The sequence below is a fragment of the Mauremys mutica genome, chromosome 14, assembly GCF_020497125.1.
Source record: "Mauremys mutica isolate MM-2020 ecotype Southern chromosome 14, ASM2049712v1, whole genome shotgun sequence".
Taxonomy (NCBI): Eukaryota; Metazoa; Chordata; order Testudines; family Geoemydidae; genus Mauremys; species Mauremys mutica.
The window spans coordinates 41,227,727-41,243,563 of NC_059085.1; the positions used below are offsets into that span (position 1 = coordinate 41,227,727).

At 40.5% G+C, this 15,837-nt stretch overlaps 1 protein-coding gene across 3 annotated transcripts in view; it reads left to right on the forward strand.

Moving 5' to 3' along the window:
- The window catches only part of LOC123349646 (BTG3 associated nuclear protein), a 252,258-nt gene that overhangs the window by 86,209 nt on the left and 150,212 nt on the right, over positions 1-15,837 (forward strand). For all 3 annotated transcript variants that reach the window (XM_044987858.1, XM_044987859.1, XM_044987860.1), the window contains exon 7: positions 6,394-6,633. In XM_044987858.1, coding sequence (XP_044843793.1) covers positions 6,394-6,633 — 240 coding nt within the window. The remainder of the gene's footprint in view (positions 1-6,393; positions 6,634-15,837) is intronic.

Consider the following 15,837-nt stretch of genomic DNA (forward strand, 5'->3'; position numbering starts at 1 on the left):
GATGGCCGTGCACGCGATGCGCGCACACCTAATTGGAATGGATATGAGCAACACATCTCGAAGAACAACAGTTACAAAGGTGAGTAACCGTTTTTTCCTATTCCATAAATAAACATGTTTTATGTTTTTGTGTGTCTCTTTTTTCCTGAACTGTCACTTTTTTTGCTTAAAAGTCTTTTGGAGAGCATACGTTTAAAACTAATTCTCCTGGGTTCTTTTCCGTAAGGTTCATGTTATGTGACTAGTCCTGGATTTTAACTCACTGCTTGTTTTCAGTGTGTGATGCTCAAGCATAAACCTGGTTTTAACTGTGCTAGGATTGGAAATTAATAAAGTCTGCACTCTAAAGTCTTCCCGTTAATCACTGCCACTTTGAACTCTGGCAGTGGCAAAGGAGTCAGCCTAATTGTTGGAGGTTTATTTAAAAAAAAAAAAAGTTGAATCTCTTACAAATCTGCCAAAATATTATTTAATTTCTCTGGAGACAGGAGTTTATTTTTGTAGAGTAGGAATTGGTTTATTTTCAGAAGATTAATTCTGCTTTGTGCCTTTGTACTGCAGCTACCAGGCATTTTCCTCTGGCACAAGTGCCAGAATTGCACCCAGCTTTGTTAGTAAAATAAATAAAACTATTCTGAATAATGGAACAAGTTAATTCTTTAAATATTTACATGGGCAGGTGTTTCACTTTATTTTTCTTTGTTTTAAAGGGATGATTGACGGCACCTAGTGAGAGAGCGGAACCTAGCTTTGCTTCTAGTCTTATTGCTAATACTCATATATCAAGCTAGTTAAGGGAATGAATCCCAGAAGAATGAAGTGAGTAACAGTTAAGGGTCAACCATCTCCCTGTGCAGGAAAAACGCACACGCACACACATCAGAAAGTATTCCATGAGGCTGAAACAGCAGCAAACCTTGTCTGTTTTTTGTTCTCTTGACGCAAGGGTTTCTCTTTACTAAAAGTTTTAAGTCTCCCACTCTGTTTCTACAGCAACAAATGTTAGTGCAACAGCTCATAACACCCCTTTCACTCCACCTCTCTCTCACACACATACATTCTTGTTGAAGCCAGTACAGTCTCTGGTCACAGTGAGTGGCCAACTGTCTTGTGAGATGAAAGAAATTAACATAATATGGCTAAGAAGGATTTGAGAATAGCATTGAAAAGCAAGCTGCTTTTCTATGCAGTAGAATGGGGCTAAAAGAAAATGTGTGATCTTGAAAGAACAGCAGAGAAGAGCTAGATGTTCTGATCAGTGTCATGAACTGAGCTCCTGAATTAGTGAAGAGAGCAAGCCAGACAGAAACAGCGTGTCTTAAAACTCTGTATTTAAAAGTACTGATGAGCCTAAAAGTCCAGATCCGACCCCTCCCCCCAATATTTTGGAGAAGAGGTTCAGGATCTGAATGTGGATCCAAACGTAAATGTATACGCCTAACTGCATGCACACGTATAGTAACTGCTTTGCCAATAATCAGTTACCAGTATGCCTCTAACTCCTCGGCCTCTTCTGCTCCATCAGTAATGCCAGCTTTGCCCACCCCTTTACTTTCTCAGTCCAGCTTCTCTCACTTCAGCCCTTTCTTCATGGAACACTCTCCTTGTACACATCTGTGAAGCCCCCTCCTTTAAATCCCCTCTTCAGGGCCCACCTTTGCTGCCATGCATACAAGACAGTAGCTAATTAAGGACAGCTAGGTTGAGGGGCAGATGGAGAAAGTTGCCAATGTTTTTTGTAAATATATCATTATTTTTAAAAATGCATGTGTATATTTGACTGTGTCCCTGGTCCTACATCCTTTGTGTTTCTTTTATCTTTAAAAATTCTGAGCTCTTGGGGGTAGAGTCGAGGGCTTTATATGTGTTTGTACATTGCCAGGCATAGTGGGACCACTGGCTACTAAAATATACATATTAAATAATAATAATTGGTTAATTGGATGTGTAGCTCCTGCAGCTAGAGTGCAGTCAGTGTTGGGAACTGAAAATCTGTCTTTTAATCTAAACTGCCTACCCCTGTAATATTTGTGTGCCAGAATCATTCCCCTCTGAACCCCCTCCATTCCAACTCCACTGGCCTTCATTCTTCTTTTGATTGCTCCATTCCCTCATTCTTTCTTCCATGCCACTGGAACAGACACTCAACTCCCATATGGCTGGCAACCTCCCTGACCTCTAATCCTCTCTGAAAACTCCATTGTTTCTATGATTCTTCCACCATTAACCTTTACTCATGTCCTCCTCTACCACTTGCATATCAGACCTTGACAGATGAACTAAATAAAAATAACCAAAATGGATTGTAAACTCCTTGGGGCTGGGACCTTGTCTTATTTTCTATGGGTAAAGTGCCTGTTACATCTATGATACTGTATAAATAATAATGCATATGTATATAATAATGATACTTAGTAGCTATATTGCCTTCATACAGTGTGAGTGTAACACAAATGCTAGCTAATTATTCTCCTGATCCTGCAAAGACTTACGCATGAGCTTAATTTAAAGCATGTGAATAGTACTGTTGAACTGAAAGTTAATTTAAAGCTTTTCAGGATTGGGGGCTTAGTATAGCAATATTATATGAATATGGAGCCTAAACTACAAACTCATATGTGTATCCTGTATCTGAATGGTTGGCAGACCCTTTGAAGTATCTAGTCAATGTATTTTGTAATGTTAAAGATTACAATACGTGAATTTTTATGTATACTTTTATTAAAGATATAAGGCCTTGAAACACTAAAATAAATTTAAAAAGTACTACAATATTGTAGCAACTTTTTCACAATATATTTTGTGGTTCTGAAATAATATTGTACTTACAGGGATCACTGGTATGAAAATAATAAATATTTTCTATTTTTTAAAATAAGGAAAGGAAACAACATAGGTGTTTTTCTAAGAGAAGGCAGAAAACTCCACAAATGACCTGTTAAGCAACAGAAACTTATAATAAAATATAAATGAACAATTCAGTTAAAAAGTTTAATAAATTAGTACTACAGTTGAATTTCTTATATTATTAAAAAACTGTGCCCAACCCACAGAGGAAATGCTGGTGATTGATATCATTGTTATTCAGAATATTAGGAGTAACATTATCTGTTGTCACAGATTACAGAAAAAAATTCCACCACGTTATTTGTTTTTCTTTATATTTTGGCATAGTTGTGGAATTTAGATTCAATTACACTTTGAGTAAGCTCTAGTCAAACTTGAAAACACTCCGGCTTTAAGATAATTCTTTCCTGGGTTTTTCAGTTTTTCTTATATTGTCGGTTTAAAGATAGTATGACATGTTGATTCATCTTCAGATATTTGTGTGTTTTCTGTATCTCCTCTGTGTACTGTAAGTGCATTGTATTCAGGAAAAAAAGCTTCTGGATAATTTCTCCTTATAAAAACAGAAGATCGGTTGCTGTTTATTCTGAGATGCAATTTCCCTATTAATTATTGGGGGTTGAATAAAAGAAAACTAATTATACTGTCAGATTAATTTCTTTGCGGAAATACTAGGCTGTTTTAACCCACTGATCTCTCATCACTGGGAGCCCTTTGGTACCATTTCCAGATGTCTATCAGTCTCCAGAAAGGTTTTCATTTCAAAGGCAGCACTCCAACACAGAGAAATGCAATAGCTTGACACATTCAAGACGATTTTGTTTGGATTGAATCAAAGAATTGCTGTAAACATTGAGTAGAAATGTAAAAGGGCCATTGAAGGTTCCACACAAGCCATGTTTTGTTTGGTGAATTTCACATTTACCAGTCCTCCTGCTATGGGATATAGAGGCAAAGGCAGAATCTATTGTAATATTTTGAAAGTACAATGTGAATGCAAGAGCTGAAATCATTATGCAGGGCTTACTGTATAGGTCAGCACAATCAAGTGCTGTATTCTCTCCCAAACTGTAAGTAATAAAAGTAGAATTACACATAGTAAAAGCTGTAACTTCAGTAATCAGTACTACTAGTAAACTTGCATTATTCTGTGAATGGAAAAAGTCTTTGATTCATATATGCTGAGATCATTCATTAGCATGGCTGCAGATGAAAGGTGCTTTATGATTGTAATGAATATATTATTAGAAATATTTTTAATCATTTGAGCTAAATTGAAATCAGGCAGAAGAGTTCTGATAGCAGTTTATAGACTAGTTCACTCAAGTTTGCTAGATTCTCTTGGAAATAAAAACATAGGAGATATATTGGAAAACTAACACAGCCATACAGTCATTTCTCTGCTTTGCCTGTGTGTCCCGTTTGATCATTAGTAGCAGGATATTTTTTTCAAATGTTGTTAGATGCCAGGAATAGTTGCATTCTGAACAAGTTATAATCAATCTGAGCAACTGACTTCCCTACCAAATCGCGCAGATGCCATCTTGCACGTTGCAAAGTGTAACTAATGCACTGCAGGTTGAATATTAAAAAAAATATATGAACAAAAACAATTAGGGTTCTTCATTTTTCTAGACCAGTGATAGAAATTCATTAGGGAAAATCAGATTTTTCTAAATTAAAAATATAATTATAACATTACATTATGCTCACATTTTGATGCTCTACAATAGTTTGATATAACAGTAATGGTTTATGTGTGGAGGTAAATATTTTCCTTTACTTACAAATATGTGACCATTTGAGATTTCTGTATCAATACTGTATAATTTAACATTTACTTCATATTATCACTATTAATTGCAATAAACTTGGATCTGATACTAGCTTCATCAGTCAGTCCCAGAGATCTTGTCTCAAAAGCATTCTTTAGAGTGTGAGTTTCTTCCTTATTGCTTGCTTCTGGAATATAATCTAACAAAATGCAGACTAACACAGTCCAATAGCAGGAAATAAAGATAATGCTTTTTCAGGGGTCACATAAGCCTATTCACCTTGAAAAGTGCTCATTCATCTGAACTTTTTCATGGTTAGCAGATGAATAGGATTATTATGAAAAACAGGCATTTGTGCCTTTGTGTATACCATAATACTTCACTACATGCATGTCTTAAAAAGTAAACCATATAGTTAAAAGATCTGTTTCATATTTATACCACTTTTTGAAAATATGTAAAAAAGCAATACAATGCTAGCATGGCATGAATGAATGGCATGAATCCCAAGTCAGCAGTCTTTATGCCTTTTACCTCACAAAGCTGTGTGAACGTTGAAATTAAATCCATACAGTATGTGTCAGTCATTATTGAAATGTTAGGCTTGACCACTGGGTTATTCCCAATATATTGTCAAGATTGTTATAGGAAATTTCATTTTAACTGGAACGAGTAAACTCAGCCTGGCTTAGCATCTCACCCAAAGGGCCTGTACATTTCCTTGCAGCTGTATCCCACACTCCAGGTGTGACTCTGGTGTTCACACTGAACTTTAGTCCAATTTGTGATTAGTGGCTTGAATTCACAGACTTCTGGCATTGCCAACAAAATTTTATTTCTATTAAGAATTCAGTGCTTCCCTTAGCTTAAAATGAGTATTTATTTTCCCAAACCATGAGAGGCCGGAGCAAGAGCAAAATCCACGGTCTTCTGGATACAATATAAGCCAGGTATAGCGCTGGAAGCCAGTATAACGAATACATTTTCTTCTGCTAATGACCTCACCCTTGACCAGGAGGAAAGAGACACTAGAGAGATGAATGGTGATTTATTCTCAGTGCTGGGGCTGGTCCTTTGGTAAATGACGTGTTTAGGAAATAATGCAGACTACCGTTCAGTAAGTCTGAAACAAAAAACAAAACAAAAAGTTTCATTTGGGATCTTCAGCTACAGTTGAGTAATTGTCCTTGGTAAACCCCTTAAGTAATTAATCAAGGAAATTACCCCTCATCACTAATTATTTATTTTCTCAAGTTGTCAACCTTGATTAAGTTCATCTTGTTGCATTGCTTAAGGGGAAAATTGTGATTCAAATTAATGAGGTTGGAGGAACAAGCCTTACCAGAAAAGTGGCTCACTTTAAGATCTCAGCTTCCTTATCCCACAAACATGCCCTGATCCTTATCTTGAGGGGGCTGAACGAGCACGACTGAGGGTGAGAAGATTTTCTGTGTTCTTTTGCTCATTGGCCTCTTCAGAGACTGTTTAATTTCATTTGTGAGTTGGATGTCTGGACCAAGACCAATTGCTCATTTTTTGCAGGCCACAGAACAGCTGTTAATGGTAACCACTTTTGGTCACTGCTGATGTGGGTTGGATAAACACTCTTAATCCATTACAAATCTTGTGAGCCAGCCAGTCACTATGAGCTTTGAAACAAGTTAATGGAGGACATAAAGAAAATGGGAAGAGCTGATGATATTTATACATTTTAAATATAACTCTTGCAGCCTGTGCCATCACTTAGAATTTCCTCGTTTTCTGTTTTTAGAGGATTACCCCAATGGGACATGGCTTGGAGATGAAAACAATCCTGAGATGCGAGTCCGTTGCCCCATCACCCCAGCTGATATGCTGCATATCAGCACCAACTGCCGCACAGCTGAGAAGATGGCACTGACGTTGCTAGATTATCTCTTCCACCGGGAAATTCAGGCCATCTCCAACCTTTCAGGGCAAGGGAAGCATGGGAAGAAGCAGCTTGATCCTCTCATGATTTATGGTATTCGCTGTGAGTATAACTGAAGTTTCTGATCTTGTGCTGTATAGAGAGATTTCATCTGCTTTGCCTGACAATTGAGAGCAAAAGAGACAAACAGAGCTAAATCTTTAGAACCAAGTGTTCTAAAATGTTCATGCACAGTCCTTTTTTGGTTTATTTGTCTCAATAATTTTGGGTAGGCCTTCTCAGTAATGGCTAATGTTATAACCTGCTCAGGTATTTGTATAAACAGTGAGGAGTATGCATCTCTTGACTCCAATCCTGCCTCTCCTTCTCCCCCTCTCTGGTCTTCTTCCCCCTGCCCCAAAAAACCAACAACCCATAATAATTAAATTGTCCTCTGGACATCATACATAGATACAATGTTGATTGCCCTTTACTGAAATAAGAGTGGGGCCTATCTTATTTATTCTGGTGCCATCTATGCCTCTAATTTATTTAGTCTAATCTCTGTATGAATAAAGCTTCCATTGCTGTGGCACCTATGTGCAGTCATTAATGCAGCTAATCACTTCCACCTGCTTGTTGCTCAGATATTGCATTATCTGCTCCATGCTCTGTATTTTTTGTGGTTCCATTTTGAATCTCACTATAGGAAGTACAATCCCTGAAAGATGATTGGCCGACCTGGTAATATTATTCTAGGCAGCAGCCCAAGTCTACAAATATGGTCAGGCAGGTCATGCATCAATCTGACCAACTCCTCCTTTACTCTACAGTTATTTTGGTCTGCATGTTTATTTTTAAATAATATATTTTTATGTGGGAGGGGTTAGCTCTAAAGAACTACAGCACATTATAACAAATCATGGTCCAAATTCATTTTTCTAATATCTATGTTTTGTGAAGTGTGGTTCTGCTCTAAAAAGTAACTTCATAATGTTACTTCTTGAGTTATTTTTGTAACAGACATTTATGCTCTTCCCTCATGTAACATTGAGCATACTTTGCAAGGTTTTGATTTAACAGCAGATATTATCTTCCAAAAATAACTTGTTCTGCTCCCCTCCCCTCTATGGCACCAAACTAGCTAATCCTAGGAAACCTCGCTAGCAGGCTGTGTGACAGTAGATTCCAGAACTTGCAGTCATGGAAAACCTGGACAAAAAATGCATCAAATTCAAAATGTGTTCAGGGGTCAGCTCCGATGTATTTCCCTTCGGGTGAGTTGTAGACAACACTCTGCCTCCCTGTTTCTGCCAGTCTCACTCTTCGGACAGACAGCTGAATGTAGGTGGCATGGTGGAACACAGAGGACGTTTGAAATTGCTACTACAGTGGTGCTGAAGTGTGTATTGCACAATCGTCTTCCAAAGAGCTGGGCTGAGACTGTCCATTTATGTTGGGCCCAATCCTTTTCTCACTGAAATAATTGAAAACACTTATCTTGACTTCATTGATAGCAGGATTAGGCCAATTATCTTATTTAGAAACATGTTGTGGGTATAGATCTTATGCTGCTGTAGTGTAGGAGGCAGGTGGATCAGTCCTTAGAAACACCACATACAAACTAAAATGCTTCTCTTAATTTACTGTGGTCAGAAGCGTAATGAAAGGATCTGGAAACATAGAGAATTGCAGGTTTTAAAGATTCTTTTTACATCATGACAGTTTTCACCAAGTTTCTCATAGCTCATGGTAGGCTGAGTAGAAAGACATTTATGGGGAATAGTCTTGGTGAATATTCGAATTCTGGATTTGTTTTTTAAGTCATGAAAACATTAGAAGTAACATTAGAATTGTACCCAGCTATCCCAAATGATCAAATGAAATTACATTCTGTGAGAGTTGTGTGTGTTTTTTGTTGCTGTTGCCACCAGACAGATGTTTTCTTAGCTTCTATTTATGGGAGGATCCTAAAGGAGCGATTTAAATTAGTCTGCAGTGGGTGTTTCCTAGAAATCTCTCCTGCTCTCTTTTTGGTTTAGGAAGCCACTCTGAGTTCATACTAGTTCACAGGTACAGAGCATACCAAATGTAGCACATTTCTAGTTGAGAAATACCAACCATGGTGATAACTGAAATAACGAAAAAAAAATCAACTTGTTTTTGTTAGAAATATAAATACAGTTCACGTAATCAAAATAATATGAGCTTGGATCTCAGTTTTGACCAGCTGGAAACAAATGGGGAGTGTGGATTGTCTATAAATTCAATGGAACAAACTCATTTTATTTTTTATCAGTATGTATCATTTCAAAGGGTGGATCTCAGTCAAATTGAGATGAAGGAAATTGTAGCAGGCTCACTGCAGTTCACACAAATGTTTCTCTACTTTAGGGAAAAGTTAAATACCATAAAGTGTGTGGATTCAAGATAGGAACTCTTTGGATGATAAAGCACTATGGTTCATATTGTCTCTCCTTGTCAGGGTGAGTGTTAGGAGGCTATCACAGGCCTACAAACAGTGTTGCAATGTATATTAGGGATATAGACAGGTTTTTTCTGTAGCTTTATGGGTAACGAAGATGCTGTGGGAAGTAGATTATGGTACATAAAGTGTCTGAAATGTTCTTAGACATGGGTGATGGACAGCCTGACTGTTTGAGTAAGCAGTAGGCACCATGCTGATATGACACTATGGTTACTAGCAGGGGATTACTCAACCAATTGTTTGACAGCAGCCAAGTTGACTTTATAAGTATAGTTTACAGTTTACATTTCAGGCAAGGTAAACCTGCAAATGCCTTCTGAATAGTTGAAATCCTGACACAAGCTATAGCACATATCGGGTACCTCTGCTATCCATATTGTCTAAAGCAGTGGTTTTCAAAGTGGGGTACTTATACCCCTAGGAGTGTGTGAGCTCTTGTCAGGAGGTAAGTGAGAAAAATCCTGTAATGGTGGACAATGCATTTAATTTAGTAAGACTTGGTAATCTAATCATAGATATATTCTGACCCTATCTCACATGGGGGTACATGGTAGACTATATTATTTGGAAAGAAGTATGCAGCCTAAAAAACTTTGAAAACCACTGGTCTTAAGTATACAAAAATACTAATGTTAACGTGGAATTATATGGGGAACCATTGAAAAAAATGAGCAACATTCCTGATTGAAACAAGCTTTATAGGCTACAAAAGCACCACTTAAAGCCTGTTTTAATTTTTCTGAGGAATTCAATACTGCATCATTATATTTCTGCTAGGGCAATACAGAGTTACATGGAGAAAATCTGTGGAAAGTGATTGCTAATGAGCCTGATAGCACTGTTCTTTCTTCAGGCTGTACTGAGTTTGGAAAGTACGCTCCTAATGGCTTCATTTTGTTGATGGTGATGTCACCTGACTACTGTGGTGGGGACCAGTGGGCTAAACTAGAAATAGGCCACAATGCAGCAAGTCCAACAGGCTATCATTGGTTCACTCTGTAAGGGAAACAGAAGCCTTCAAAGGCTTTCACAGTGTTGTTTGATCATGTAAAAAATGTGTTGATGGCTCTGTAAGGGCTAAGAAGACCTACAGATAATTTTGTTCTTGCAAATTTTGGAGACCTCTTCAGATACTTATGCAATGTAACTGGTACTTTTCTAGGTTCCTGCATGTAACACTATTATTTTCACAAGTTTTTATAAGGCTAAATAGGTTTTGTTTGAAAATTTGTTCATAAAATGAAGGGGAGGGGGAAGCAGTGTGCTTGCAAAAAGTGCACATGCGACCCCCTAAACTGAGGTTTATTCAAATCGGATTATTGTAGCCCTAAGTGCTGTTTGTATGTGCAATTACCAGATTTGTATATGCAAAGCAGGCTTTTGAAAATGAGGCTCCTTAAGTGAAAGTGTGATCATATTGGCACTATACGACTAAGCTGATATAATTGAAAAGGGAGATTCATTGTAAAAGTAGCATTGATTGAAGTTAGGGGTACTTACAGCATCTAAAAAGGAGGTCTGTTGGCTTCACTCAGTATCTCGACTAACGTGTTGCCTTTGTTCTGGAACAAATCCCCATGCATCAAAAGAAAAATACACTCCCTAAATATAGACTGTTGCAAGAATACCCACATACAGTGTGTTTAGAGAATCTGAAAGTGATTGTGTAGTTAGTGAGGCTTAAAATAACGTAACCAAGGCATCATAAAATTACTACAGCACTGAATAGGGGTGAGGGGACCAAGTAACCTATCCAAAAAGGGGTCCAATACTAATGTGACTGGCTCAGCTGTAATGATTTCATGCTGTAAACTTGCATATCATCACTGGTAATAAGTGAGTGAAAATGAAATTCCCTTTTGGTAGCTTGTTTATTAATTGTCTGTAACGTAAGTGAGCATGTGGGTGACTGCATATCTGTAATGACTAGGGTTGCTAACTTTCTAACGCGCAAAACCGAACATCCTTGCCCCGCCCCTGCCCTGCCCCTTCCCCTATGCCCTGACCCCGCACTGCCCCTTCTCCAAGGCCTTGCCACTGCACCACCCCTTCTCTGAGGCCCCGCCCCCACTCACTCCATCTCCCCTCTGTCGCTCACTCTCCCCCACCCTCACTCATTTTCACTGGGCTGGGGCAGGGGTTGGGGTGCTGGAGGGGGTGTGGGCTCCAGCTGGGGGTGCAGGCTCTGGGGTGGGGCCAGAAATGAGGGGTTCAAAGTGCAGGAGGTGGCTAGGGCAGGGGGTTGAGGGGTGTGGGTGTGGGAGGGGTCCGGCTGGGGGTGTGGGCTCTGGGGTGGGGCTGGGGATGAAGGGTTTGGGGTGCAGGAGGGGTCTCTGGACTGGAGCCGAGGGGTTTGGAGTGCAGGAGTGGGCTGAGGGCTGGGGAAGGGGGTTCGAGTGTGGGAGGGAGTGCGGGGTGCGGGCTCGGGGAGGGAGTTTGGGTGCAGGAGGGGACTCAGGCTGGGGCAGGAGACTGGGGTGTGGGGTGGGGTGTGGGCTCTGGAAGGGAGTTTGGGTGTGGGAGGAGGCTCAGGGATGGGGTTGGGGTATGGGAGGGGATGCAGGCTCCAGCAGGGAGTTTGGGTGCAGGAGGGGACTCAGGCTGGGGCAGGAGACTGGGGTGTGGGGTGGGGTGTGGGCTCTGGAAGGGAGTTTGGGTGTGGGAGGAGGCTCAGGGATGGGGTTGGGGTATGGGAGGGGATGCGGGCTCCAGCAGGGAGTTTGGGTGCAGGAGGAGGCTCAGGCTCTGGCAGGGGTTTGGAGTGCGGAAGGGTGTGCGGGCTCCGGAAGGGGGCTCAGGGCTGGAGAAGGGTGTTGGGGTGCAGGCTTTGGGAGGGAGTTAGGGTGCGGGAGAGGGTTCCAACCTCGGGCAGGAGGGTGGGGTGTGGGAGGGGGTTCAGGGTGCGAGGTCCAGCTGAGCAGCCCTTACCTCAGGTGACTCCCAGTCGGCAGCGCAGTGGGGCTAAGGCAGGCTCCCTGCCTGCCCTGGCTCCCCGTGGATCCTGGAAGTGGCTGGCATATCTGGTTCCTAGGCTCGGGGGGGTGGGGGCCCAAGCAGCTCTGTGCGGTGCCCACTGCCCACACCCGCAGGCACTGTCCCTGCAGTTCCCATTGGCCTCGGTTCCTGGACATGCCAGCTGTTTCCAGGAGCCGCGGAGAGCCAGGGCAGGCAGGGAGCCTACCTTAAGCCTGCTGCACCACCGACTGGACTTTTAACGGCGCAGTCAGCGATGCTGACCAGAGCCGCCGGGGTTCCTTTTCGACTGGGCATTCTGGTCGAAAACCGAATGCCTGGCAATCCTAATAATGATTCATAAACACCAAGGGTGAAAGCCTGTCCCCATTGAAGTCAGGGATAAAACTCCCATTGACTTCAATGTGGCCAGGATTTCATCCCTACAGTTTATCAATGATGCACTGAAAGAAATGTGAAGCCCTGCAGTGCCGTGTTCTCTTGGCCTCACCAGTCTGTAGACCAGCTGTCTTTTATAGCTGATATGTTGTTCCATAAACTCCAACAAAAACTAAGTACAGCAGTAGGGTGGGAACTGAATCATATCATTGTCCTCCATATGCAGTTTGATGCTGCTCTGTGCAGTAATACTGTGCTGCGTTTATTTTAAACTTACATGAAGATCTAATGTCATCAGTAAAGCATATGCCAATCATAGCTAGCAAGTTCAGGTCATCATGGAGATCTTTTTGGTTCAAGTTTCGTCTTCTAGTTTATCAGTGGAAAGATTTTCCTCCCTTCCTTTTTCTGGGGAAAAAATAGCCAACCAAATCTGTATTTAATAGAAAATATTTTGAAAAGTATAGCATGCAGAAGCCACTTTTTCCAAATGAAGAGATGTATGTTTATTAAAATTTCTTGATATATTGCATACATTCTGCCACAACAGAAAGGCAGAGTTTATCTTTGGAGGTATATATTTTCGTTTAGTTGCTTGTGGGGTGACAGTGGTAGTGAAGAGTTTTGGGCAAGTAACCAGAGCAGTATAAATATACTATGGCTTTAAGTAGCTCATTACTTCAGCCTACCAAAAATGTAGGGATTTTCTGGTGAAATATGATCTAAGAATGCCAGCAGTTAGGACTTTCTTTATTGTAACTGAAAATGTAGGCTTAGCTCTTATGAGATTTTATGATAGCGTCTGCAAACATGCTTTTTTTAAAAAGATCCCAAACTCAAAATTTGTACTGTCGAAAGTGAGAAATGCAATAAAATGATGGATTGCTAAATGGCTTTACTTGTGATCTTAGAAAATACTGTAAAAGAGGGAATTTGTTGTTGGTGATGAGCACTAGTGGAATAGCACTAGTGCCCTTATAAGTCACTTTCAATATTTCACATTTCTTTAAAATTATCTAACAATATAGATAAGCTGTAAAATGTTAGTTACCGCCTGAATGTGAAAAAGACTTGAGGTTTTGCAGTATTGTAATAATTTTCACATTAGCAAACATGATAGCTATGAAAACAATTCCATTATAAAATCCTCTCTCTCCTAGCTTGTAACTTTCTGGAAAATTTATCTGTGTAGAAAGTTTAGGCAAAATCTATGCAGCCTTTTTCAAGTTCTTTCTAAAAGGAATTAGAAACTAAATCTGAAAACTGATGAGCAATACCAGTGTCCGAAGTAAGAGGCATTAGATTAAAAATGTCTGTGTAATGCTGCAGAGAACTTAGTACTGTTCTGCTGAATCTTGCCCTCAGCCTGTTACAGCACAAACTGTTGCCGACTTCAGTTCATGGTGGGTTAACATTATTTCATCTTGAATACATCTGTGTGGAGATGTTTAAAATAGCACAGATCTACTGCTAAAATTGAAAACACAGATTATATGGCACTATCAAAATATATGTAGGAAAACAAGCTTCCACATTTTTCATATTATGTTAAAGTCCATCTGAGAATATGTCCGAGTCAGAGCTGTGCTATACAATGTGTCTTTTCTTTTTCACTTGGCATGTGGCTGTTACATTTTTTTTTTTAGGAAGGTCAAAATCATATGATAGAAGAGACTTGGTTACCAAAGTTTAGTACTCTTGTTAGGTCATACTCCTAATACCGGTAAAAGTAGATCTGTCTTTCTAAGTGACCAGATTAGCTCAAAGAGTGTAAACATAGTGCCTGATAGAAAAATGACCTATAGGTTTGCCTGGTCCAGGAGAAGTAGTGTGAACAGCTTAATGAAAATTAAGCACCCTACTCCTTTACAAAAAATCATTAACATGACCTTTCTTCTCATGATGGAGAGGCAGATCACCTAAATCTGTGTATTAGGAAATGCATTTGATTTGTGCCTGATTGTGTAATTTGTTCCAGTCTGACCGGTGTGTGTATATAGACATTCATTCACATAACCCAAATATATGTTACAAGTTGTGCTTGTCTGAGCAGCTCATAAATTAAAAACTTATCATGCCCCAGCTTGCTAGGCCATGCATTGTGTGGAGAGGCCCTGCAGGTGAATTGTGTGCCGATTGCGTTTGAGAAAAACTGAGCTGTAGCCAATGAACTACACAGATCATTGGAGAAAAACTCTGCAGAGGAGAGCACAATGGGCTCAAACACTAGATGACTATGTAGAAGTGTTCTGCTGCATGAAATGGGGATTTCTTCGCTTCTAGCCACCTACATAATTACCCCCACCAAACCTCTTTACTTGGGCATTGCACAGTTTACAATGACCTCAAGATGGGACTCTTATAAAAGTGAGGGAAGTGATCAAAGTGATTCCATGTACTGGGATTTCTTTTATTATTTTTTGGCCTTCTCAGGAAATATATTTGAGTATTATAAGCTGTGCATGTGATCTTGAATATCCAGATCTATGACTGAGGAGACTACCCTTTAAATATTAGCATCTTGACTGGTCAACAAGTTGTCATTTAAAATACACAGATCACTATTAATTTATTGTTGTGTCAGCTTCAGCCTCTCTCTTTCTGAGGATTTTGGTCTTAACAATAACATAAGTTAAATCACAGATGTTCCACGGGTCAATTTCATCTTCAGTAGACACTGAACATTTAATACCAGAGGAGGAGCAATAGAAAGTCCTGCATTCACAGACCATAAGCCCTAGAACTACTACGCCAATGTGACTGCTTTATAGGTTACTGCTAGTAGTTGCCATTATTATAACTATTGAATAAAGGGCTATCAAACTTCATTTATAAAATAACAGAAATAGAAAAGATCCCTAACCATTCTCCCTTTGTCCTTCTCTTTGCTCTCTCATCTTTTTATGGGGTTTTTTGGCACCCTTTAATTTTTTTGCCTCACCTCTATTTTTATGTTGTCCTTTCCTTTCAATGATTCTGCACTGCACCATGTGTGATGTATGGACACTGATTCTATGCCTTGTATCAGTCTCTGTATGATGGAATATAACCAGAAATACAGTTTAAAAACACTTGGACCAGATAAAACAAATGTAGCCACAAGCCTTTCTTGGCCCAACACTTGGAGCCATGCATGCAGCCAGGGCCGGCTCTAGCTTTTTTGCTGCCCCAAGCAAAAAAAAAAACAAAAACCTGCACAGCAGCCGGAACAGCAAGGGGGGGAGGGGGCAGGAAACCAATCTGCCGCCCGGCTGGAGCAGCAAAGGGAGGGGGGGAACCAACCTGCCGCCCGGCTGGAGCAGCAAAGGGGGGGGGGAACCAACCTTCTGCCCAGCTGGAGCAGCAAAGGGGGGGGGGGCGGGAAACCAACCTACCTGCCGCCCGGCTGGAGCAGCAAAGGGGGGGGGGGAACCAACCTTCTGCCCAGCTGGAGCAGCAAAGGGGGGGGGGGGCGGGAAACCAACCTACCTGCCGCCCAGCTGGAGCAG